Consider the following 24,225-nt stretch of genomic DNA (forward strand, 5'->3'; position numbering starts at 1 on the left):
CAAGGGCAAGGGTAGGAATGGTACCGTGAAAATCGGTGATGATGGCGGACACAGATCATGCGACGACTTGTTACTTACAGGACTGGACATTAGTAGATCCCGTTGAGGTTATGATCATCGATACAATTCAAGTATACTGACAAACAGACGTAAATCGCTTTTGATGTCGATCAACCAACAATTTAACGGTACATAATTGTGCCAAGCACTCAAAAATTTCAAACATTTAATTCAAAAACAGAAAAAAATCATAAAAATAAAAAATCGAAACAAATCAATGCTTCAAAACAGCATTAAAAAATTAAAAAATAAGAGCTTAAAAAACAAAAAAAAAATATGAATTGAAAAAAATCTAAGCGTTCATAAACTCAAATTCAGACCGATTTTTCGAAGTCCTGCGCAACTTTTCTTGACCTCGTTTTTTGATAGCTCCGTACTCAGCATCTTTTTTACTTGAATTATTTTTTTATTGTTTATCAAAAAAAAAACTTAAGACTTCTTTTAAAAAATCTTACAATGCAGCACAATATACTTGTCACTATTTTTCCTGAATTGTCCTTTGCCTAAAACTCTGCCTAAGACACCAAGTCGATACAGGTTTTCGAATATTTACATTCATTTTGATATGGATAGCTGCCATAATTGTACGGAGGCTTATATGAGCAAACCAATAGGGACGTGGCGTTACATCGTGCTGCCATCTGGTTTTTTAAAGCGCAAGAGTGGAAAAGTGCTGAGTCATCGTCTAAAATTAGACGGCGTCCTATCTCGCCTAGCAAAATGAAGTCGATGAAGTAGTCGGTTTCGATGAGAAAAAGTGGAAAACGTGGTCTAAAAATAGCCATCCCCCTATGATGCAAAGGGATGCAAATTCTAATATTCTAAAATTCCAAATTTCTAAAACTCAAAAATTATAAAATTCAAAGACTCTAAAATTCTTGATCTACAAATATTCTAAATTCCAAAATTCAAAACATATAAAAACTCTTTAATTCTAAAATTCCGAGCTTCCAAAATTCTAAAATTTTAATGTTCTATATTTTAAAGTTTAAAAAAATGTAAAAATTTTATTTTAAAATAAAAAAAAATTAAGTTTAAAAAAAATGAAAGGCTTTGAAATTCTTAAATTCCAAATTTAAAAAAAATTCTAAAATTTCAAATTTCTGAAATCCAAACAATTTTAAAATTTTTGGATTTTACAATTCAAAATTTCTATAATTCCAAATTTCTAAAATTTAAAAATATTTTTTTTTCTAAAATTCCAATCTGAAGTTTTTTTTTAAAAAAAAAGGTCCAATAAACGAAATTTTCAGTATTAAGCTTTTTAAGTGGTTTTAGAACCCCTGACTCAAGGCGGTTTCAAAAACAACCATTTGGTTTAATTGGACCTTTTCAAAAAAAAACTTTCTGCAATATTCTTAAATTTTTAAATTCTAAAATTCCAAATTTCTAAGATTAAAAATTGAAAAAGAGTCTCTAAAATTCTTATATTTTAAAATTCAAAAATTCGACATTTCTAAAATTTAATTTTTTTTCTAGAATTCTAAAATTCAAAAAATATAAAATTATAAAAACATACAAATTTCTAAAACAAAAAAAATATGAAAAAAAAACTCTAAAATTCTCAAATTCCAAATTTTTAAAATGATTGAATTTGGAAATACTAAAATTCCAAATTTCTTAAATTTAAAATTATAAAAAAAATCTCAAAAATTGTAAAATCTTATATTTTAAAATTCAAAAATTAGAAATGTCAAATTTTTGAATTTTAAATTATAAGATTTTTACAATTTTTGAGATTAAAAAAAATAAAAATAAAATTAAAGTTTTAATACTCCAGATTTCTAAAAATGCAGATTTCAGAAATTCTAAAATTCAAAAAATATAAAAGAATCTCTTAAACTCTAAAATTTAAACTTCCAAAATTCAAGAATTAAAAAAAATAAAATTCTAACATTTTCTCCAAATTTTTGAAATTTAAGGGTGCACAGCAACCAAGGAAGTTGTTGTCTTCTTATGCCAAAATTGACAAACTTACGGACCCAATCCTGCACAAATCTGATTGTAAAAACAGGCAAATTTTGTTGTAAATCACTTAGTAGACAGTACTTTAGGGGATGAATAAAACATTATATCGATAGTTCCCGTAGTTTCGAAAATACTAAAATATCTGTAACAAAAATCTTGGTGCAAAAGCTCTTGTTGATGTGCACCGTTAAAAAATATAAAATTCGAAGACTCCAATATTCTTAAGTTCTAAAAATTTAAAAAAAAAATTTAGAATTCAAAATTTCTAAAATTCGAAATTAAAAAAGTCAAAAAATAAATTTAAAAAAAATCTCTAAAATTCTATAATTCGAAATTTTCTTTTTTTAATTTTAAATTAAATAAAACTTTAAATTTCTAGAATTCAAAAAATGTTTAAAAAAAGCTCTTAAATTCAAAAATTCCAAATAAGAATAAAATCTTAAATTTTCAAAATTTGAAACTTTTAAAATACTTAAATTTTAAAAATCTTAAAATTTTAAAATTCTAAAATTTAGAAAAATCCATTTTTTTCCAAAGACCCTTAAATTCTTAATTGCTCTGAAATTCAAAAATTCTAATTTTTCAAAATTCTAAAATTTGACCATTCTAAAATTCAATAACTTAAGAATTCAAAAAATGTAAAGGGTTCTCTAAAATTCAAAAATTCCTAATTAAAAAAAAATTATTCAAAAATTAAAAATTTCTGAAATTTTAAAAAACATAAAATTTTAAGACTCTCAAATTCTAAAATTCCAAATTTCTAAAATTCAAAATAAATAAAAAAAAACTCTAAAATTCTAAAATTTGACCATTCTAAAATTTAATAATTTAAAAATTCAAAAAATATAAAGGGGTCTCTAAAATTCAAAAAATCCTAGTTTCCAAACAAAACAAATATTCAAAAATTCAAAATTTCTGAGATTAAAAAAAAACATAAAAATTTTAAGACTCTAAAATTCTAAAATTCCAAATTTATAAAATTCAAAAAATCTCTAAAATTCTATTATTCTAAATTCCCAAATTTTAAATTTAAACATTCTAGAATTTCAAAAAACTTAAATTTTAAAATTCTGAAATTCTAAAATTCAAAAAACATAAAATTTTAAGACTTTAAAATTCTTACAAACCAAGGTCCAATAAACCAAATTTTCAATTTTTGTTTTTGGGTGTTTTTAAACAACCCTGACTCAATGCGGTTTCAAAAACACAGAAAAAGCAAAAAACTGGAAATTTGGTTTATTGGACTTTTCCAAAAAAAAAACTCCAGAATTGAAAAAAATTAAATATCTTAAATTTTAATTCGGTAATTCAAAATTTCTAAAATTCTTAAAACCTTTAAACTTTGAAATTCTGAAATTCGTGGATTCTTCAATTCTTAAAAAAAGAGATCTGAATTTTGATAAAAAAATAAAATTGGCTGGTTCGATTATTCGGAGATAATTTTCTGAGTTTTTAAATTAGGGTTTATACTAGTTTTTTTTTATTTCTTAATTTTTATTATTTTTGCCAGGAAATTTACTGATTATTGATATGACTTTTACCTCCTTTACCTTTTACCTTAATCAAAATCTATTCTTTTAATTTTTGGTCTTCCAGGATTGAGCTTAGAAATATTATTAGTAAAAGGTCCATGCAGGTATAACAAAAGTTTAATAAGATCAAATTGGCCTATTTTGTATTGTGTATCAGAGAGTTACCAGCTAGAATAATGTAAAGTTACGTTCAACCACACGTAACAGATTCGATTGGTCCATCCACACACCCACAAAAACACACAAACACATTCACGCGCCCCCTCACAACAACAACAACTCAAATATAAAACGGGAAAAACTTTTTATCATCTACCTCGTCCTTGTGCAGCGTGTTCAGCAGGTTCGACGAGCTGAACATCTGCTTAAACTTGCCGGGCGTCTTCCGGCGGGCGTTCAGCTCGGCCAGCGTCCCACTCGCCGGTCCCGGCAGCGCCGTCGACGAGTCCACGTTGCTCTTCCTGCCTCCACCAAAGCTGAGCCGGCTGGCCAACGATGACGAAGTCGTCGTTGCCGAGTTGGAGCTGGCGTTGTTGGCGATCTCCTTGTACTGAAAATCGTTGGTGGGAAGCGAACCGCCAAAGGAGAGACGGCCGGCCTTCTTGCTGGGAGTTGGGGGGCCGGGCCGCTTGTACGAGGTCGTACCGCCCTGCTTGCGGCGCGAGATCAAGCTTGTACTGCTGTCGTCCAGGTTTACGGAGGCGGCGTCCTGTGGGGAGAAGAGTTACAGATTAGGGGTTGAGCTAGTTCCTGTCGATCTTCGCCGGAGCAAGTTGTTAGAGAGGAGAGAGTTAAGGTAGACACACACAGAGATAGTTCTGGAACCTGACGTCACACACACCCACACTCACTTAAGGCCTCAATCATCGCTAAGATTTAGCTCATCCTCCTCTCTAAAAACTACTCCGGTGCCCGTTCCCCTCAGCGAACTCTTCCGCGGAAGCCGAACCGAACTAACCCGATCGTCATCCGTCAGATCGCCGTCCGTGTACTGCGGCAGGTAGCTGCTCTTCAGGTGTGGCGGTTGCATCGAGTTGCGCTGCTGAAGCTCCGAGTACCGAACGGACTCCCGTCCACCAAACACCGGCGACGTCATCCGGCCCGCCTTCAGATCCGTCAGGTAGGTGTTGTTGAAGATCTCCCCTTCCTCGTCCTCCATCTTGAGGTTCGAGCAGAGCCGGGCGTGGGCCGGCGGCGGAAGCATCGACTTGCGCTCGTCCCGGATCTCCTCCATGATGCGAAGCTTCGACTTGCAGAACTCGTTCTCCTTCATCAGGTCCAGGTTCTTGTCGTTGACGATGCTGAGCTGCTGCTGCAGCTTTGTCGCCTGGAGTTGGAGCTTTTCGAACTGGAAAGGAGAAACGTTGGTTAGCTTCTCCAGAATAACTATAGCTGACTCAACCCTACCTTCTTGATTTCCTGCTGAAGCTCGACCTTGAGTGCCAAAAAGTCCTTCTCGTGCTTGGTTCGGACCTTCTCCATTTCGTCGTTGTACAGCGATTTCTGGAAATTAAAAAAAAAAACAGACTCGATTAAAATGAGTCACCTGTCTAGCACCAAGCTTGGGTGGCATCGTTGAATGATGGTTAAAATTAGAGCATGACAAAAAATAACTTGCTTCTGCATGATCAATACCGGTGCCGGCTACGACCAGTAGTGGTAGGGTCACTGGGAAGTGGATGGGAATGTTTTAAGTTTTTTGGTTTTAAATTCCTTTTATTATTTATTGGAAAGAACAGTCATCTAGTTCAAGAAACTTGTCAAATGATTAAAATTTGCAAAATAAGACAAGAAACAATGTTGCAGGAGGTTTCATATCGCTAAACAGTTTTTCTTTTAAAACTTGTACGAAGCTCAGAAGGAACACAAAACTTCATGCATTTAAGTACGGTATGCTGATCGGAAGGAACGCGGTCAAGAAATGTTGCGTGTTCTTTTCGTGACCCCCCCAAGAAAAGTTGACAGTTCGGTATGAACGCGATTGACGGTGTGCGCGCTTGAGGTTATTTCGAGGAAAAAATAAAAAGATTAAAAATATTCAAAAGTTAAATTAAATAGATTAAAACTGTTTATTCAAAACTTTTAACAACAATTATAAACAAAATTAAGAAATCAATAATTATATAATCAATCAATAATCAATAAAACATTTCTTTAAAAAAAACAGAAAATTAGAAATTCTTAAATCCTAAAACTAGAAAAACTATAATTAAAAAATTATGTAATTATGAAATAAGGAAATTGAAAAAAAAAAAAAAAAAAGGAAATGAGGAAACCAGGGAATTAGGAAATTTGGAAATAATGATATTAGCAAATTAGTAAAATAAAGAAAATAAGAAAATTAGGAAATTATGAAATAAGGAAACAAGGAAATTTTGAAATTGGTAAACTAGGAAATTAGGAAGTAAGGAAGTTAGGAAATTAAATTAGGAAATTAGTATATTAGGAAGTGAGGAAGTTAGGAAGTTAGAAAATTGGGAAATTTGGATATCAGGAAACTAGGAAATTAGGAATTTAAGAAGTTAGGAAATAAGGAAATAAAGAAATTAGGATATTCGGAAACTAGGAAATTAGGAAGTCAGGAAATTTGGAAATTATTAAATAAGGCTGGTACAAATGATTAATTTTTTTTTCTTAAATTCTTAAACTCTTAAATTTTCATTCTAGATTTTTTTAATTTTGAAATAAATAGAGTTTTTGATTGTTATTATTTCGAGCTTTTCGTAAATTTGTATTTACGAAATTCTATATTTCCGAGAAGAAAACTTTTGAAATTTCTACTTGTACATTCGTTCCGAATTTTAACATTTTTGAGCTATTGAATTTATGAAAACTTTAATATTAAAATTATTATTCAATTCTGCATATTTTTTATTTTAAATTTCCAAATTTCAGATGTTGTTGCAATTTTCTTTATTATTTAAAAAAAAATATTTGAAATTTCTGAAATGTTTGGTTTTTCATACTTTTGAATTTTTTGTTTGGCTGGATTTCAAAATTTCAGATTATTGTTGTATTTTCAGTAAGAACATAGATATTTGTATGATTATTGTCAAGTTTAATTTCACTCTGATTTACTTCATTTTGGTCCCACGAGATCCACACTCGGACAGCGCAGGGGACTCGTAATACAGAGTACTGGTTGGTACTAGCAATAAATAGTTGGTGACACGATGGCCGACATCTATAAAGACAATCAAGAAGACAACTTCTTTTTTCAGACTAGGGACTCGTAATCGGGCTGTAGTGGACGAAATTGGATGCTTCAAATTGCAAGAGGTGGGTTTTTTTGTCCTCTATCTGACCACCACAAAATTTCCCACCGAGGGGTTATACCGGTTCCGGGACAATCCGGATTGTTTAACGGTATTGTTCCGAAACAGTATTTTTGATCGAAAAATGTCAATAAAAAATATGAAAACAATGTATATTTTGAACAAATATTGTCGAAACTTGTTCAATAGAGACTCTTACAACATAAAATAGCAATTTTATAAAAATAGTTGTTTATAAACTTATGTTTTGATAAGTTTTACTTAAAAATACTAAATTTAAACCAATTTTTAATATAAACTAACTAAACAAAGTTATCAGAAGTTCAAAGTTGTCACAAACTGGCTAGAGGTACTAGTATTTGACACAGAAACAACATTTCATAAATAAATTCACTTGAATCGATCAGATTTTGTACTTTTACTAGGGGTACGGACAATTATTTGACCTCTTTTTTTGACTTTTTTCAGTAAACTATTTTTGTATTTTTTAAGAAAAAGTTTTTTACAAATCCAATGACAGTGTCTTAAAGAGGATATTCTGCCGCGTCGATTGATGTATAAAACATGGCACTTTAGTCGAATTTTATGTACTTTTATATCACAAACATTTTCCGTAGGGGGGGGGGGGTGAAGGGGGCTACGGACAAATATTTGACTCACTGTATAAAGACAATCAAGAAGACAACTTCTTTTTTTTTACTCCATTTCGATCAAAAAACTAAATCTGTCCTTTTGATTTCAATATTCTGCATTTTGAGATTCGGGGGGAATTTATAATATTATTATATCCCATATAAAATTATTTAAAACGTTTGTAAGTATCAATCGCAATCAAAAAGGAAAATTACAATTCTTTGCTTTTTTTCATCAAAACATATTACAAACAAGCACCGCGTGAAGAAACGTCAAACGCAATCTTTCCGTTTCTGTTACTTTTCAGCTGCGTACCGCTTAAGAAAAATCTTTTCGAGACCCTTACCTTGACCGTTTCTTGGGCGTTTTTTTTATATGGAGTTTTGCGTTCCTTCCGATCAGCATACCAGCCTTTAACATAAAACGCCCAAGAAACGGTCAAGGTAAGGGTCAAGGTCAGGCCCCGTAGCCAGGGGGTGGGCTTCAGGCTGAAGGCCCCATAGAGTTATCTAAGGCCGATGTCACGCACACTAGCACACCATTTGTTTTGCTGGCCGGTACAAAATTTAACCTCAATCTTTTTCGTGTACGTACACGCAATACATGCGCACGTAGATAACTCTATTATAGGATGACATATGGGAGGGAGGGAAGAAGAAAAAAAGAAGAACATTTCTTCTTCCACTTAACCCCTTCCCGCCCAGAGCAAAATCGAGATTTTTTATGTTTTTCACTATTACTCGTAAATGAATCCACAAAATTGGATGAAATTTTAATGGTTATAAGTTAACATTCTATATAAACAAACGCAGGTTGAACCAGTTTGAAAAAATGCATGGTTGCAGAGAAATTTTATTTTGAAGACAAAAATTAGTGGTGCTCTGGAGTAACCATGGGCGTTAGAGGGTTAATTTTAGGACCCAATTGCCCATACAAACATTGGAGAAAAGCCATTCGGCCCTGTCCCCAAACTTCATGCTTCCCTTCGAGTTGAGCCTGAACCTTAACTGAAAAATTTGGCAAAACAACTGCTAAGTTCGAAATTCAAAATACAAATATGTATTGTAAAAAACAAATATTTTAAAAGTTTTTAATGTTGTTGTTTTTTAGTGTTGATGTTTACGTTTTCGAAATAATGAAACATTAACACTAAAAAACAACAACATTAAAAACTAAGATTCAAAAAATCTTTGAGCCTGAAAATCTATAAAATTAATAAAATAAAACTAAAAATTACCACAATTAAAAAAAAAATGTTTCGAAAAGAATGTTTAAAATTGATTGTCATATTTTTCAAATGGAAATCCATGAAAACTACGATTTTTCAGCACTCTATTCAACTAACTCGACAGATTCAAGTCAATTTCCACTCGGTAAAGCATCTATGTTTTCGGAAATGACTTCAAAACTTCTGATGTTTTTAAGACAAATAAGATTTCCTGACAATGTAGCATTTCCATTCGAGCAGTTTTGGCTTTTTTCTACAATGTATTTCTTATGGGAGAGCTGTCATTTCTACCACTCGAATCCGGTGCTCCATTTTAGGACCATGTTATAGCTCCTTCAATTAGTTAGGTAAACTTACTAGAAATCCAAGATTTCCTCAAATTCCTGAAATCTACACCATCTGCACAAAAAAAAACATAAATCGCGCGAAAAACTAGGTTAACCCTTATGACATAATCATATCCAGACAATTAAGTAACCCCTAACAATCACTCCACATTACTCAACCCTTCGTCACGTTTCAAACCCCAATCAACACGTTCTCGGCTGGAGTTCGTTAGCATCGCGAGCGCGCACTTAATGTTTACAAAAAGAAGCCCCAAATATTTTCCTCCAAAACGCAACAAACGACCACATGCGCTCCCAGTTTAGTCGCCCTTGAGTATAAAACCACGTGACGACCTGCAGTTCTTCATCAGTTTCGTCGGAAACCGCAGAGTTCAACGCACCACCACCACCACAACTCCACTGTTCAGAGCTCAGAATGAGGTTATCGGGACGCAACTACCAACTGACCGTCGCCGCGACGGTCACGGCTCTGGTGGCGACCTTCCTGGTCCTGGGGGCGGAAGCCGGCCGTCAGCCGGTTCCGTACGAGTACAACCCGGCACCGGCCGACTATCCGGCGCTTTCGGTGCAACCGCTCAAGAGTGAAAACTGTGACTGCGGGTACGTGCTGGTCGAGAAGGTCGTGCACGTGTGCCGACCCCAGAAGAGTCTGGTGAAGGTGCTGAAGAAGAAGGGCAGCTGCACGCTGCACGACAAACCGGTCGAGGTGCAGTCCAAGTACATCGAGTACCAGCAGGGTGGTGAGGGAGGCAATGTCGTGCCCGGAAGTACCTGCCCGCACAGCTCGTACGGCGTTGATCTGGTGTCGCATGAGGACGAGGATTAGGGAGGTCAATGGGGGTATGACAAAAAGAGGGGGGCACACCAAAGACTGACTGATTGCTTGTAAGTTGATAGATATTTGAAATAAAGCTACTGCATTGTTAAACGTTGTGATTCACTGGAGACTTGAGAATTCCCGATCAACGTTCTATAACGCCCTCAGAGCTTTGCTTGATCCATCTCCTTCAGAACTTTGGTTAAGCATTCTGGCTTGTTTGGATCCATCTCCTTCACAAATTTGGTTGAGCATTCTTGCTTGTTTTGATCCATCTCCTTCACAACTTTGGTTGGGCTATCTGGCTTGTTTGGCTTGTTTGAATCCATCTCCTTCAGGACTTTGGTAAAGCATTCTGGCTTGTTTAGATCCATCTCCTTCACAACTTTGGTTGAGCATTCTTGCTTGTTTTGATCCATCTCCTTCACAACTTTGGTTAACCATTCTAGCTTGTTTGGATCCATCTCCAGCACAACTTTGGTTAGGCATTCTGGCTTGATTTGATCCATCTCCTTCACAACTTTAGCTAAGCATTCTGGCTTGTTTGGATCCATCTCCTTCACAACTTTGGTTAAGCATTCTGGCTTGTTTTGATCCATCTCCATCACAACTTTGGTTAAGCATTCTGGCTTATTTTGATTCATCTCCTTCACAACTTTGGTTAAGCAGTCTGGCTTGTTTGGATCCATCTCCTTCACAACTTTGATTGGGCATTCTGGATGTTTGAATCCATCTCCTTCACAACTTTGGTTAAGCATTCTGGCTTGATTTGATCCATTTAGCACAACTTTCATTAAGCATTCTAGCTTGTTTGGATCCATCTCCTTCACAACTTTAGCTAAGCATTTTGCCTTGATTTGATCCATCTCCAGCACAACTTTCGTTAAGCATTCTGGTTTGTTTTGATCCATCTCCTTCACAACTTTGGTTAGGCTTTCTGGCTTGTTTTGATCCATCTCCGTCAGAACTTTGGTTAAGCATACTGGTTTGTTTTGATCCATCTCCGTCAGAACTTTGGTAAAGCATTCTGGCTTGTTTTGAGCCATCTCCTCCACAACTTTGGTTAAACATTCTGGCTTGTTTTGATCCATCTCCATCAGAACTTTGATTAAGCATTCTGGTTTGTTTTGATCCATCTCCTTCACAACTTTGGTTGGGCATTCTGGTTTGTTTTGATCCATCTCCATCAGAACTTTGAAAAGGCATTCTGGCTTGTTTTGATCCATCTCCACCACAACTTTGGTTAAGCATTCTGGCTTGTTTTGATCCATCTCCTTCACAACTTTGGTTAAGCATTCTGGCTTGTTTTGATCCATCTCCATCACAACTTTGGTTAAGCATTCTGGCTTGTTTTGATCCATCTCCATCAGAACTTTGAAAAGGCATTCTGGTTTGTTTTGATCCATCTCCTTCACAACTTTGGTTAGGCATTCTGGCTTGTTTTAATCCATCTTCTTCAGAACTTTGGTGAAGCATTCTGGCTTGTTTGGATCCATCTCCATCACAACTTTGATTAAGCATTCTGGCTTGTTTTGATCCATCTCCAGCACGACTTTGGTTAAGCATTCTGGCTTGTTTTGATCCATCTCCTTCACAACTTTGGTTAGGCAATCTGGCTTGTTTAGATCCATCTCCTTCAGAACTTTGTTTAAGCATTCTGGCTTGTTTTGATCCATCTCCTTCAGAACTTTGGTTAAGCATTCTGGCTTTTTTCTCGGGTTACTTCGATTGCTTGATTGTAACATCTGTGATTGGAAACCCTTCTTCAAACGGCAGTCAAAAGGCGGACAACATTAGAAACCCTTTCTAGTGTAAAATTTTGTTTTATTCAACAAACCTACCTAAATTTAAAAAAATACAGCAAAAAGTGTAAAATGTACGATAAAACTACAATAACAAAACAAAAGCTGCCCAATTTGTTCAATGAAACGGCGGCACGGCCGGCCTCAAGCTAAACTCCAGCTCGGCATCGCCCAGCGATCGCTTGATGTACCCGAGCAGCAGTATGTTGACCACGATGATGATCAGCGGGTACTTGATCACATTGAAGAGGGCCCGACGCCAGCGACTACCACCACCACTTCGCTTTGGCGAGGCCGCCGCTTCCTCTTGCTGTGGCATCGAAGCCGTAGGAGAAGCCATCGACACTTCCAGCTTGGTAGTTGTGGTAGTGGTACTAGAGACAATAGTAGACTGAACAATCTGGAAGAAGAGGGAAGAAGGAAGAAGCGCGATTAGGCAAACGTCAAAGCATGCAATGTTCGAATGAGGTTTTCCAGCTTGTTCAAGTGCTACTATTGTCTCTAGTGGTGGCGATCAATAACGGCGCCCGCCTTGTCGGCGTGCAGATATGGATGATATGAAGTGGGCATGCAGAAAAAAAACATAAAAGCGGAACTTACCATTTTCTCCTTCATCTTTTCCAGCTTGCCCTCGTACTCGATGCGCGTCTCCTTGACCTTCTCCTCGGCCGTCTTGCCGCTGTCGGTCATCTTCTCCAGCAGCTTCTGCTTCTCGAGCAGCCACTGCTGCTCCTTCTCTTCGGTTTGCTTGCGGTTGCGCTTCAGCTTCGCGCTCAGGATGTCGTTGTCGCGCACGCACTGCGCGTTGATTTCCTTCTCCTTGCGGTGCAGGTCCTCCAGCTGTACGAGCCGTGTTTCGTACAGCTTGTACTGCTCGAGTTCTTTGAGGAGGGACGTCGCCTTGGTGTTGTCTTCCAGGTGGCTGATTTCCGTCTTGCTGAGGGTCGCCTCCAGCTGGTCGATCTTCTTGCCCTGCTCGGAGTTTTTCATCTCCAGGTTGAGCATCTTGGTTTGCTGGAGTTCCTGTGCGGACTTGAGTTTGCTGTTTTCGATCTTCATGTTGTGCAGGGATTCCTTCAGGTTGCTCATGTCCGAGTTGAGCGCTTCGATCTCTTGCTGTTTCGTCTTCAGGCTTTCTCGCAGATGATCTACGCTCTCCTGCAGCGCCTTCTCCTGGATTTCCTTGTGCTCGATCGCCTCGAACAGCTCCTCCTTCTTCGCTTCCAGTTCGGTCTTCTCCACCTTTAGCGTGTTCAGCTCGTGCGACAGCGAGTCCATCTGCTTGTTCTTGCCGAACAGCTCGTCCATCTCCCGCTTCAGCTTCTCCAGCTGCTTCTCCTTGGCCGTCAGCTGCGACTTGACCGCTTGCTTCTCGTCGAACAGGGTCTTCATCTGGCGAACCATCGTCTCCTTGGCGTCCCGCTCGCTCATGAAGCCTTCGTTCAGCGTGTCGTAGTCCTGAAGCTGCTGGATCAGGCGCCTATCGACGTCCGCCTTCTCTTCGGTGAGCTTCTCGAGTTCCGTCGCGAGCTTGGATCGTTCTTCACCGAGAAGCTCCAGCTCGTTCTGCGCCTTGACCAGCTGCGTCTCGACTTCGTCCTTTTCGGACACGACCTGCTCAAAGTCGGTCACCTTCTCCTCGAGCTGCTGCTGGAACGTCTTGATCTGGTCGAGTCCCGCTGTGAGTTGGGCGATCTCTTGATCCTTCGCAAGGACGGTTGCTTGCTGGGTTTCGTTTAGATTCTTTTGTTCAGCGAGTTGGTTGGTTAGCTGCTGGACTTCCGCTTGCAGGGTGGTTTTGACGGTGAGGAGTTCCTTGAGTTGCTTGTCGAGCGCTTGCGACGAGTCTTCCGTATCGGTCAGCTTGGTTGAGAACTGCTCCAGGTCTTGCTGCTTGCTGTCCAGTTCGCGCTGAAGCGCTTCCAGCTGCGTTTCCAGGGTCTGCCTCTCCGCCTTGACTCCTTGTAATTGCTGAACAAGTTCAGCAGAAGCAGCTTCCGCTGCCGTCAACGCTTCAACGGTCGTCCGAATCTCCTGATCTTTCAGCTTGATCGCACTCTCGGCTTCGCCGACTTCCTTGACGCGACCGTCTAGTTCAGCGCTCAAACTTTCAATTTCAAGCTGAAGTTTCGTCTTCTCCTCCAGCACTGCTTCCAGTTGTTCCCGAGTCTCCTGACACTCCTTCTGAACGGTCGCGATCGACGCCGTTTGCTGTAGAACTTCCTCCTGCTTCGCACTTTGAGCCGCTTCCAGCTCCTTGGTTTTAACCAGCAAGTGCTCCGAAACGGAAGTCAGTTCCTCGACCTTCGCCTGCATCGATTCCTCGACAGCTAACAGGTTCTTCCGGATCTCCTCAACCGCTGCGTTCTTCTCCAGCAGTTCGGTGTCCTTTGCGGCGATGATCTTCGCTTGTTCCTCGACGTTTGCTTCCAGAGATTCGACCTTGCTGGACGTTTCTTGGAGTTGTTCGGTAACTTGCTCCAACTTTTCCGTCAAGCTTCCGTTACTGCTTCGCATCGTCTCGATCTCCTCTTCAAGCTGCTTCTTGGACGTTTCCTGCGTGTTCAGCTCATTCTTCAGATCTTCAATCTCTTTGTTCAACGCGGCTTTGTCCGCTTCCAGCGTACTCTTCTCCGCCTGTAGTTGCTCCACGGACTTGGCCAGCTCAACGACCTTCCCCTCGACCGCTCCCTTCTCCGACAGCGCTCCCTCCAAAGTCCGGTTGGTCTCCTCCAGCTGCCGAACCTTCTCGTCGACTGCCAGCTTCTCTTCGATCATCGCCCCAAGCTTCCCCTCCAATCCCTTAACCCCTTCCTCCAACTTCCTAACCGCCTCGTTCTTCCGAGCCAGCTCTCCGAGCAACTTCCCGCACTGCTCCCCGAGCGCTTCCCGCTCCCCGTCAACCCGCTCGCACTCCGCCTCCAGCCGGCACTTTTCCTCGCGCAGCGTGTCCCGATCTTCCTCCAGCACCGCCACCGACTCGGTCAGCTCCTCGACCTGCTCGGCCAAGCTGTCCCGCTTTGATTTGAGCGCTTCGTGGGCGGTCAGCAGCTCTTCCTGCTCGTCTGTGAGGCGCGTGACTTCCTGCGCAACGGCGCCCTGTTGGGCGTTGAGGTTGGTGAGCTGACAGGTCAGCTCTTCGCACTTTTCCTGCTCGCGATCGAGCGACTCCTGGAGCGAGGAGCTGCGCTGTCGGGTAGCGGTCAGGGCTTCCGCGAGTTCCTGGATCTTCTGCTCGAGCTGCTCCTTGTCGGAGCAGAGTCGGGAGACGGTTGCGGATTGCGCGTTGAGTTCGTCGAGGGTTTCCTGGAGTTCCTGCTGGACGCGATCGCGATCGGCTTCCACCGCGATCAAGTTGGAGCGGATCGCTTCGAGCTGCTGCTCGACTTCGACGTTGGCTTGGGAAGTCTTGGCGGTCAGCTGCTTCTGGGTCTCCAAAGTGTTGATCGTGTCCTTCAGGTCGACCTCCAGCTTGCTGCACTTGATCTCCAGCTCGTCACGCTCGTTGGACAGGTCGCGCAGCTGCTCGGCCTTCTCCGCAAGATGCGACTCGAGAAGCGATCGACCCGCTTCCTCCGCGCTGATCTCCTCCTTAAGCTGCTCCGTCAACTTGATCGTACCGTCAAGCTGTTCCTTCAGACTCGTCTTCTCCACTCCCGCAGCTTCCAAATCCTCCCTCAACTGCTCAACGACCTTGCTCTCCAGCTTCAACCGATCCGCCGCGTCGCTCAGCTCCTCCTCGAACGCGATCTTCTCCGATCGCAACCCTTCAACCACCTCCTTCAGCGTACTCTCGCTCACCTCCAGCGACTCCGTCCGCTGCTTCGCCACCTCCAACTCCCGCCGCAGCTCTTCAACGGTATCCTCGAGCGAACTCTTCTCCAGTCTCAATTTATACTGCACCGCCGAGAGCTTCTTCAGCAGGTCGGCGATCTGATCGAGTTTGGCGGTCAGGCCGACGTTCTTGGACTTGTAGCGGCGATCGAGCGAGGCGATCTTGTCCTGCAGGACGTTCATGCCGGCGAGGAGGGCGTCGTTGCAGTTGGTGAGCAGTTGCTGCTGGACGCGGGCTTCCGCCAGCTGATCTTGCTGGGAACGATCGCGTTGTTCTGCATGGTCCAGGGTTTGCTGTAGGTTGCGAAGCTCCGCTTCGAGCGTGTCGATGTGGGAGGAACTCTTGGTTTGGGACTCGAGGAGACGTTGCTCCAGGGTGGTTTTGAGTTGGTCTAGTTGGTTCTTTTCCTCGATTGCTTGCGCGTGATCGCTGGAGAGGTCGGCGATCTTCGCGCTGACTTGGTCGAGTTGCTCCGATTTGCTGCGCAAATCTTCTTCGAGGGAGACGATCTGCTGCAGGAGTTCCTCGTCTTGCTCGGAGTTTCGTTGAAGAGATTCCTGGAGTTTGAGGATCGTACTTCGCTGCTCTTCGAGCAGCTTTTCAGCGGAGCCGTTGGCTTCGTTAGCCTGGACCAAGTCTTGCTCTGCTCGGGCAAGTTGCTCCTGCGTAACTTGCAGCGATTCTTCGCTGAACTTCAGCTTGCCAAGTGCTCCTTGAAGGGCGCTCTGAGCTTCCTCAAGTTCGGTGGAGAGACTCTGCGAGGTTTCCTCTAGATCGGCCTTCTGCTTCTCCAGAGATTCAACGCTGGCTTCACGCTCACCAAGAGTTTCCCGAACCTGCTTCAGCTGTACCTCAAGCGCAGCGATCTTGGCTTCCGCCTCCGAGTTCAACCCTTCCAGCTTCACCCTGCTCAACTCCCCGTTGCTGATCTCCTTCTCGAGCGCGACCTTCTCCATCAAGATCTTCATGTTCATCGTCTCCAGCCGCTCCTTTTCGTCCTTCAGCGTCGCCAGCCGCTCCCTCAACTCGTCCATCTTGTCGAACCACGACGAAAAGTCACTTCCCTCGTAGTCCTCGTTCAACGAAACCATCAAATAGTCGATCTTCTGCGTGATCGTGTCGTACTCTCCCTTCAAGCTGTTGTGCTCCACCTTCAGCGTCAAGTGCTCCCCACTGATCGTGTCCTTTTCCGCGATCAACTTCAGGTAGTCCCGCTTCTGCTTCACCAACAACTCCTCCTTCTCCGAACTCAACCGTTGATACTCGCCAGCAGCCTTCCTCACCGCGCCCAACTCCTTCTCAATCTCCGCCGAGTGGCTCTCCAGCTTCCTCAACACCCCCGTCACCGCAACCAACTCCCCCCTCAACTGCCTCACGTCCTCCTCCAACGCCTCGTTCCGCTCCTCCAGCTCCATCTTCCCCTCCCGGAACTTCCCGTGCTCCTCAAACAGCGTCTCATAGCACACCTTAAAACTCTGCATCTTCTCCACAAACCCACCCCCCTCAACACTCTCCACCGGCAACTTCCCCACCACATCCCCGTACAGCCGGAAGAACTGCCCAACCAGCGCCGACACCCGCACCTTCTCCTGCTCGATCATCTCGAGCGATCGCTTCAGCAGCGCGTTCTCCGCCTCCTTCTCCTTCAGCTGAACGTCCACAACCGCAAAAGCCATATTCTCCGGACTAATCAGCGATCCAGTCGTCCCGGTTGAGCTCAACTCGAGCATGTCGCAGGAGGTGTTCAGAAGATCACCGCCCGAACGGGTCGGTTCCGAACCGTTGCCCTGCTGCTGTTGCTGCTGTAGGCGGTTCTCGTCGATAAAGTTTTGCAGGTCTTCGCAGTTTTCGCGCAGGTACTTGATCATTTCGTCGCGCTTTTCGAGGCATTCGGAGAGCGTGACGATCGAGCCCTCCAGTTCGCAGATTTTGTCCTTCAGGACCAGGATCTGGTTGTTGCGGTAGTTGATCTGCAGGGAGAAAAATAAGGATGGTTGAGTGATTTTTAATGCAAAAAGAAAAAAAAGTTTTTGAATCGACAAAATTTCTTTCTTTGTGAAATCGTGCGAGTTTGAGCTAAATTCTTGGTTTTCAATACTGGTTATGAAAAGAAAGATTTCGACAATTTTTTGTATCAATTCCAATTTCACAGGTTTTTCTAAAATCAATTTTTAGTTTGTTTTTTTTTTTTTGATCTAACAATTTTCTTTGTCATAATGGTCATGTCTGTAACATAACACCCTGTAAAGGACGTATTAGACTATCACAAACAAACAAACAAACTTTTTGACAGTTTGCCTGCTTTGTTTGTTTGCCTGGATTTGTTTGTACAAACGTCAGCCTGCATATGGTGAGTTTTCAAAAAGCCGTAAGAGCCACCGTGACCTTTGACACTAGTTTTCGTTTTTCTCCAAAATGAAACAAAATTTCATGTATCTTTAGTTTGGGGCACTTGAAGGACGTGAAGATGAACAATCTCAAGCCTTTTTATTATTGGTTTTTCGTAAGTAGGTCGAATACCGATGCAAAAAGGACTCTGTTTACCAATGGCTCTTACGGCTTTTTGAAAACTAATCCGAGAATTTTGACTTGTTTCCTTGTTCGCGAGTTTGGCAAACTGTCAAAGTGCGAAAAGTGCGAGTTTGTTTGTTTGTTGGCCATAGTCTAATAGCTCCTTAACTTTTCTTATCTCTTTTCAGGCTAGTACGGAGTTCGAAAGGAAAGTAAAAGTAAAAATCAAATAATTCAGATTTGCTAATTTGAATGCGAGGGAAAATTACTAAACATTTAAATAATATTATATTCGACATACAGTCTAGACTCGATTATCCGAAGTTCGATTATCCGAAGTTCGATTATTCGAAGATTTGTATAAGACTTCGAATAATCGAATTACGAACAAACACATTTTTCGTATTTTTTGTTTTCTTACTTTTAACATCAAAGTCGAGTTCTGCGACCCCACTTTAGTCAAATTTTAATGGTTTATTGTCTATTAAATTAAAAAGAGCATTTTTTCAATATTTCATAACCGCCACTTTGGCCGCCATCTTGAATTTAAAATTTCTAAATCACTTTAGAGTAGTTTAGGGGTCATACATAAGCTCGACAATAAAAAAATAAGACAACATTTTTTTTGTGATTCGATTATCCGAATTTAAATTTTGTCAAGGCCTTCGGAGAATCGAGTCTGGACTGTAATAGTATTGAAATCCAGAAGATCCTGATCCTCAAAAAAAAAACGGAATCTTGAAATTTCAGAAAAATCCAATGTGAACCAAAGGGAAAAAAAATCTTACGAAAGTCACAACTCATTTAGTATTTGAATTCTAAAATAATTCATTTTTTCAAACTTAAAAAATTAGAAATCTAAAATTAAAAAAAAATCTAAAGATCCAGAATTTGTAAACTCTTAATTTGAAAAAATATAAATTCCATAATTAGGCAGGGAAAACTAAAAATCAAGAGATTCAAAATGTTTAGAAAATTTTAAATAGCAAACTTAGAATATGTAAATTGAAATCTAAGCTTCAAACATTCTAAAATTTAAAAACATTAAATTTATAAACAAGAACGTTTTTTTTTTCTTTTCAAAAATTCAAGAAAACAATTCCAAAGTACAAAAAAAACTATTCGCAATTCGCAATTTTCAGTGTAAGAACGGGCCTTGACCGATCTTATGCACCAGGTTCCCGACGAACACGCACTGCCCTTACACCTACATCTCACCCTTGCTCTGAGTCAGTACGAGCAGCACGCTAGAACACGCTTTGAGTGTTCGTGCCAGGCATGCACACCTTCTTTTCCGGTTACGCATTTTAACTCGGCCGGGGGTGGTACATTACGTAGGGTTTGATGTAAGTATAAGCGCCTAACCATTTATAGTGTGCCTACCAATTTTCATTAAAGCAAAAACTGTTTTATTTTTAGTTTCAATTCAAAAACTATTTGTTATTTTACTGTATATTGTTTTCTCCTGAAATCTTCCCTATTGTTGAGTCGTGTTAATCTGTTGCTATTTCTTTTGTCGCGGTGTTTTGTTACAATGTTTTGAACCTAAGCATGTTATTCAAAAATTTACCAAAAGTACAATAACGTTGTGTGTGACTTTGATCATTCAATATATTGAGTAAAGACTCAAACCTTACTTGTTTGAAGAAAAGGGTGTAGATTAAAACAATAGACAATAAAGGAAAGCAAACTACATAAAGTTCGATACTGAAAGAATAAGTGTATGTTGAAGGAAAGAAGAGTAAAAGCTGTATGAAGTAGATTAAAAATATAGGCAATAATTTATGAAAAAAGCTATCTGATAAAGGATAAATAATATCATATAAGCTTAGATAGCATTAATGACAACTTCAGGAGCCGATTGGGGATGTTAGGGAAAACACATAGCAGTTAAAACTGGCAAATAAAGTAGAGGAGACTTGACAGATAAGTGAAAAAGGACTAAAGTAGTTGGAGATAAGAAGAAGAGATACTCCGAGTTGCGATGTTCTAGGTACATCCACAACAGTTCGTTCAACATGCTGTGAATCAAAACAATACCTTCTACAATCACAAATTACTTCCCTTTCCCACATTGCCGCTTTATGATGTAGTCCATGCTCTGCAAAGAAAGGGATGTTAGTAAAATATAAACACTATAAAATATCGATACAGTTACTTTCGTGAACCTGAGTGACATCAGGGTTTCTTATGTTGTTGCTGTTGTCTCCAGTGTGATAATATCACTCCAAAGTGGTTGTCGTGGTGCAATCGTTCTCCAACCGCAGGCCCAGACACGACATGAAAATGGAAACAAACAAAAACAAAACAAAACAAAACAAAAAGATGCATTAGTATTAGAAAATAAGAGAAACGAAAGATCATGCAATCAAAATAAAATGGTGGATAGTAAACAGAAGCAGAATTAGAAAATCAGTTATACATAATAAAGAAATAGAAGATAGATAGTAGCTGAAAGTGGAAAGAAGAGAAACCCCGTATTGCGATGTATCAGGTACATCCACAACAGTTAACTCAACATGCTGTGAATCAAAACAATACCGTCTACAATCTTCCCTTCCCACATTGCGCATCCCTTTCTTTTGGCCGTCTCTACTCTGACCCTCGCTGGTCAAAGGTTTACGAGTTCGTTTCCACAGGCCACCAGCAAGGTCACGTGTTGTCATCATGATGACGAAACCAAGCCAACGTGGAGGTAAGAAAATGGGTAACTTGCAAGGAACCAGAGCAGCTGTTTTGACCAAGGTCTAGGTCAGCTAACAGCACTACGGGTGTAGTTCCGCTCCTTCCAGGATGTTCCTCACCGGGTGTCAACCGAAAAGGTATCATTTCACCCTTGGCCTGCAATTCCAAAGTACAAAAAAAAAAAAAAAAAAAAAACTAAAAGAAATTCCAAAGTACAAAAAAAACTAAAAGAAAATCAAATTTAAAATTTCAGAAAATTTTAAATTTAAGAGAATTTTAAAAAGAAGCGTATTTGATTACACAGTCCAACAAGATTTTGTCTCTGAGACGAGTATATGTGTTCCTAGTAGATTTTTGTCTGCTGAATCCGAATCCGGGTTCAGAATTGCTCCATATGGTCTCAATTTTGAGATACACCCGTTTGAAATGTTAGTTTAGGCCAAAATTAGCTACTTTGTCGACTATTTTACAAAAGAACTATTGAATAAACAACTAATCCAATACATGTATCTTAAAGTTCACGTTTCCCCTTTCTGAAACACCCCTGGTTTTTAAAATTTGATTGTTTCTACGCATATTTATAGCCATTTTAAAATTATATTTTCAGTTGGTTCTCATTCAAGTTTTTCCAACTTGCATGCAAGTCAAATTCTTATTTTAAAATGGCTATAAATATGCGTAGAAACAATCAAATTTTAAAAAACCAGGGGTGTTTCAGAATGGGGAAAACGTGAACTTTAAGATACATGTATTGGTTTATTTGTTTATTCAATAGTTCTTTTGTAAAATAGTCGACAAAGTAGCTAATTTTGGCCTAAACTAACATTTCAAACGGGTGTATCTCAAAATTGAGACCATTTGGAGCAATTCTGGACCCGGATTCGGATTCAGCAGACAAAAATCTACTAGGAACACATATACTCGTCTCAGAGACAAGAAACATTTGATTTTTTGTTGAACTGTGTTATTAGATATTTTGCAGTTTTGTACTGTCATAAACCAAGTAAATTATTTTTCAATTATTTAGCTTGAAAATTTAAAAAAAAAATGCAATGTGAGCTCTTTCTATAATTATCAAGCCTGAATACCTACACCCCAAATACAGCTGCTCCTCTTTCCGAACTGATATTCTCTGCGCCGAACAAAGCCGAATACGTCTTTGTGTTTACACACTCGCGTTTGAAATTCTCCTTTTCTCTATCATTCCCGCTTTCACGATCATCCCACCGCAACTGCGTTTAACCACAAAAGCCGTCGCAAAACCAATTTCGCAAGCGCGTAGTTTAACGGGACGTCAAGCGTGGTCGGCTCCCAATCGTCGTCTTCTTCCATAGACGAATCCAGTTTGAAATGGCCGCTAGGTGGCCAATGGTGTTAGAAATGACAGCTTCCATTTATTTGAATATGGGAGCTCAGGAAAACTCAATTTTTAAGCAATAAAATGATTATTTATGATAAAAGTATTGATTGATTAGGTGTACAAAATGTGTCTAGAATATTATTAAAATAAAAACTGTTCGAAAAATTTGCAATCGAGATAAGTACACCATTCGATTCAGCAGGAATTTTGGGCACCAAAAATATATAGTTTTCATATGTTAAGTATTTTATTTTAAAAGAAAATTAACAAAAAGTATGAAAATCGAGACATTTAGTATGGGAGCTGTCAAATCTCTCACCATCAAAAAGCAGCGTTGAGCTTTCGCTGGATTTGTCTATTGCAGTTTTCGGAGAGATTGAGAGTCTCAGCGATGAGGAGAGCGCACAGTCAAGGAAAACAGAAGAAGTGATAGAGAGAGAGAGAACGCCATCGCTGTCAATCACGAGACAAAAGAAGAGATCTCACAAGCTATAGTGACGGACGCCGATACTCTCAGATGTCTTGGTGGCAGAGATTATCAAATGATCGCTTCTTCTATCACTCATTTGCAACATTGAACTTTAGAGATGTGTTGGGTAGAAAAAAAGTGGCAACGATGTTTTTGATTGCAAAAATTACAGATTTGATCAAATCGAATTCTGCAAAGTTTTCGGATTATCTAGACATCCGTACAATTAACTCAAAAAAATTGTTCCAATTGGTTGAGCTAAGCCCGAGAACCAGCGAGTTTAAGTTACCGTTCCAACTTTTAGGGTGGTTACAAACCATGTACAATAATTTTATTTTAATTAATCATTTTAAAAAAAATCTCCAGAAAATTTATTGCAAAAAATAGTAGCGGCCAGCCCTATTCCGTTGTGTTAACCGCAGTGAAGATTATATGAACGGAGCACACATTCCACATAATCTACAAGCGAGAAAGGATGCGTGGACATACCGTACCAAACGCCTAATTTGATCAAGTGCTCAGGGTAACATATAATGTGTTTGTTTAATGAGATTAAGGAGGCAGAAATTTGATGAATTCCTTAAAGTCGGATAAAAAATTATCAAATTTTGGATAGTTTTTTTTAACCATTTACCAGGGCTGCGGAGTCGGGTCATGTTTTAAACGACTTCGACTCCGACTCCGACTCCGGCTTTCTGAGATTAGCCGACTCCGACTCCGGCTCCGGCTTTCAGCTCGATCCGACTCCGACTCCGACTCCAACTCCGGCCTACAAACTCTAGCCGACTCCGACTCCGACTCCAGCTTTCAACAAATGGTTAGCTCCGACTCCGACTCCGGCTCCAATTATTTTTAAATGTTTCAAAAGTTACTTGACTATTATTTTGAAAACATTGATAAAAAGGATTATTTAAATACTCTCTAATTGTAATGTATTCCTCAAGGAAAATAAGTTCAAATCACAAAACTAAAAAAAAAAATCCAGGTAACAACTTTTAAACGTCATTGAAACAGAAATCAAAAAAATATATTTAGTTTTGAAATCATTTTCACAAGAACAATTCAGAAGTATGGACCAAAATTTTGCCGACGATTTATGATTTTTTAAAAATAGTGATTTTTGTAAAACAAATAAATCAGGTACTTAAAAATTTTTGACCTCATTTTTATGTAAAATCGAATGTGCAATCGAAAAGTACTTTATACATTTTTTATTAAGTGCACCGTTTTAAAAATATAGCCTTCAAAGTTAAATTTTGTCCGAAAAGTTCCGTTTTTATTTTATTTTTTTAAATAGTGTCCATGATTGTCCATTCCTGAAAATATTTTTTTTCGAAAAGTTCAGAAAATTTCCTACTATTTTGTCTAAGAAGATTGGACCACTGGTTGCTGAGATATAGCGGATAAAAGAAACAGGAAAATTGTTTTTTTAAGTCTAACCCAAACAACCCTCCATTTTCTAATGCCTATATATCAGCAATTAATGGTCTGATTTTCAATATAGAAAAATGAAACAATCGTGAAATTTTCTAAATACTAACATTTCAAAAGTTCCAAACATTCAATATTTTTAGAAATGGACATTTAAAAAAGCAAAAGCGGATTTTTTGGCAAAATTTAACTTTGAATGGATATATTTTTAAAACGGTGTACTTTATCAAAAAATGTGTAAAGTACTTTTCGATGGTGTTGGTTTCCCACAA

The 24,225-nt window shown here is 39.6% G+C and overlaps 1 protein-coding gene across 3 annotated transcripts in view; it reads right to left on the reverse strand.

Annotated features, from left to right (window-relative positions):
• LOC120422463 (centrosome-associated protein CEP250) overlaps positions 1-24,225 on the reverse strand; it is a 29,650-nt gene that overhangs the window by 1,908 nt on the left and 3,517 nt on the right. For 2 of the 3 annotated variants that reach the window (XM_039585913.2, XM_039585912.2), the window contains exons 3-6: positions 12,263-17,467; positions 4,968-5,063; positions 4,519-4,908; positions 3,877-4,269 (exon numbers count right to left, since the gene is read on the reverse strand). In XM_039585913.2, the coding sequence (XP_039441847.1) occupies positions 3,877-4,269; positions 4,519-4,908; positions 4,968-5,063; positions 12,263-17,467 (6,084 nt within the window). Of the gene's footprint in view, positions 1-3,876; positions 4,270-4,411; positions 4,909-4,967; positions 5,064-12,262; positions 17,468-24,225 lie in introns of those variants that run through there. The other variant, XM_039585914.2, reaches the window with a different exon arrangement.

The sequence above is a fragment of the Culex pipiens genome, chromosome 1 (assembly GCF_016801865.2).
Source record: "Culex pipiens pallens isolate TS chromosome 1, TS_CPP_V2, whole genome shotgun sequence".
In the NCBI taxonomy this organism is placed as follows: domain Eukaryota; kingdom Metazoa; phylum Arthropoda; class Insecta; order Diptera; family Culicidae; genus Culex; species Culex pipiens.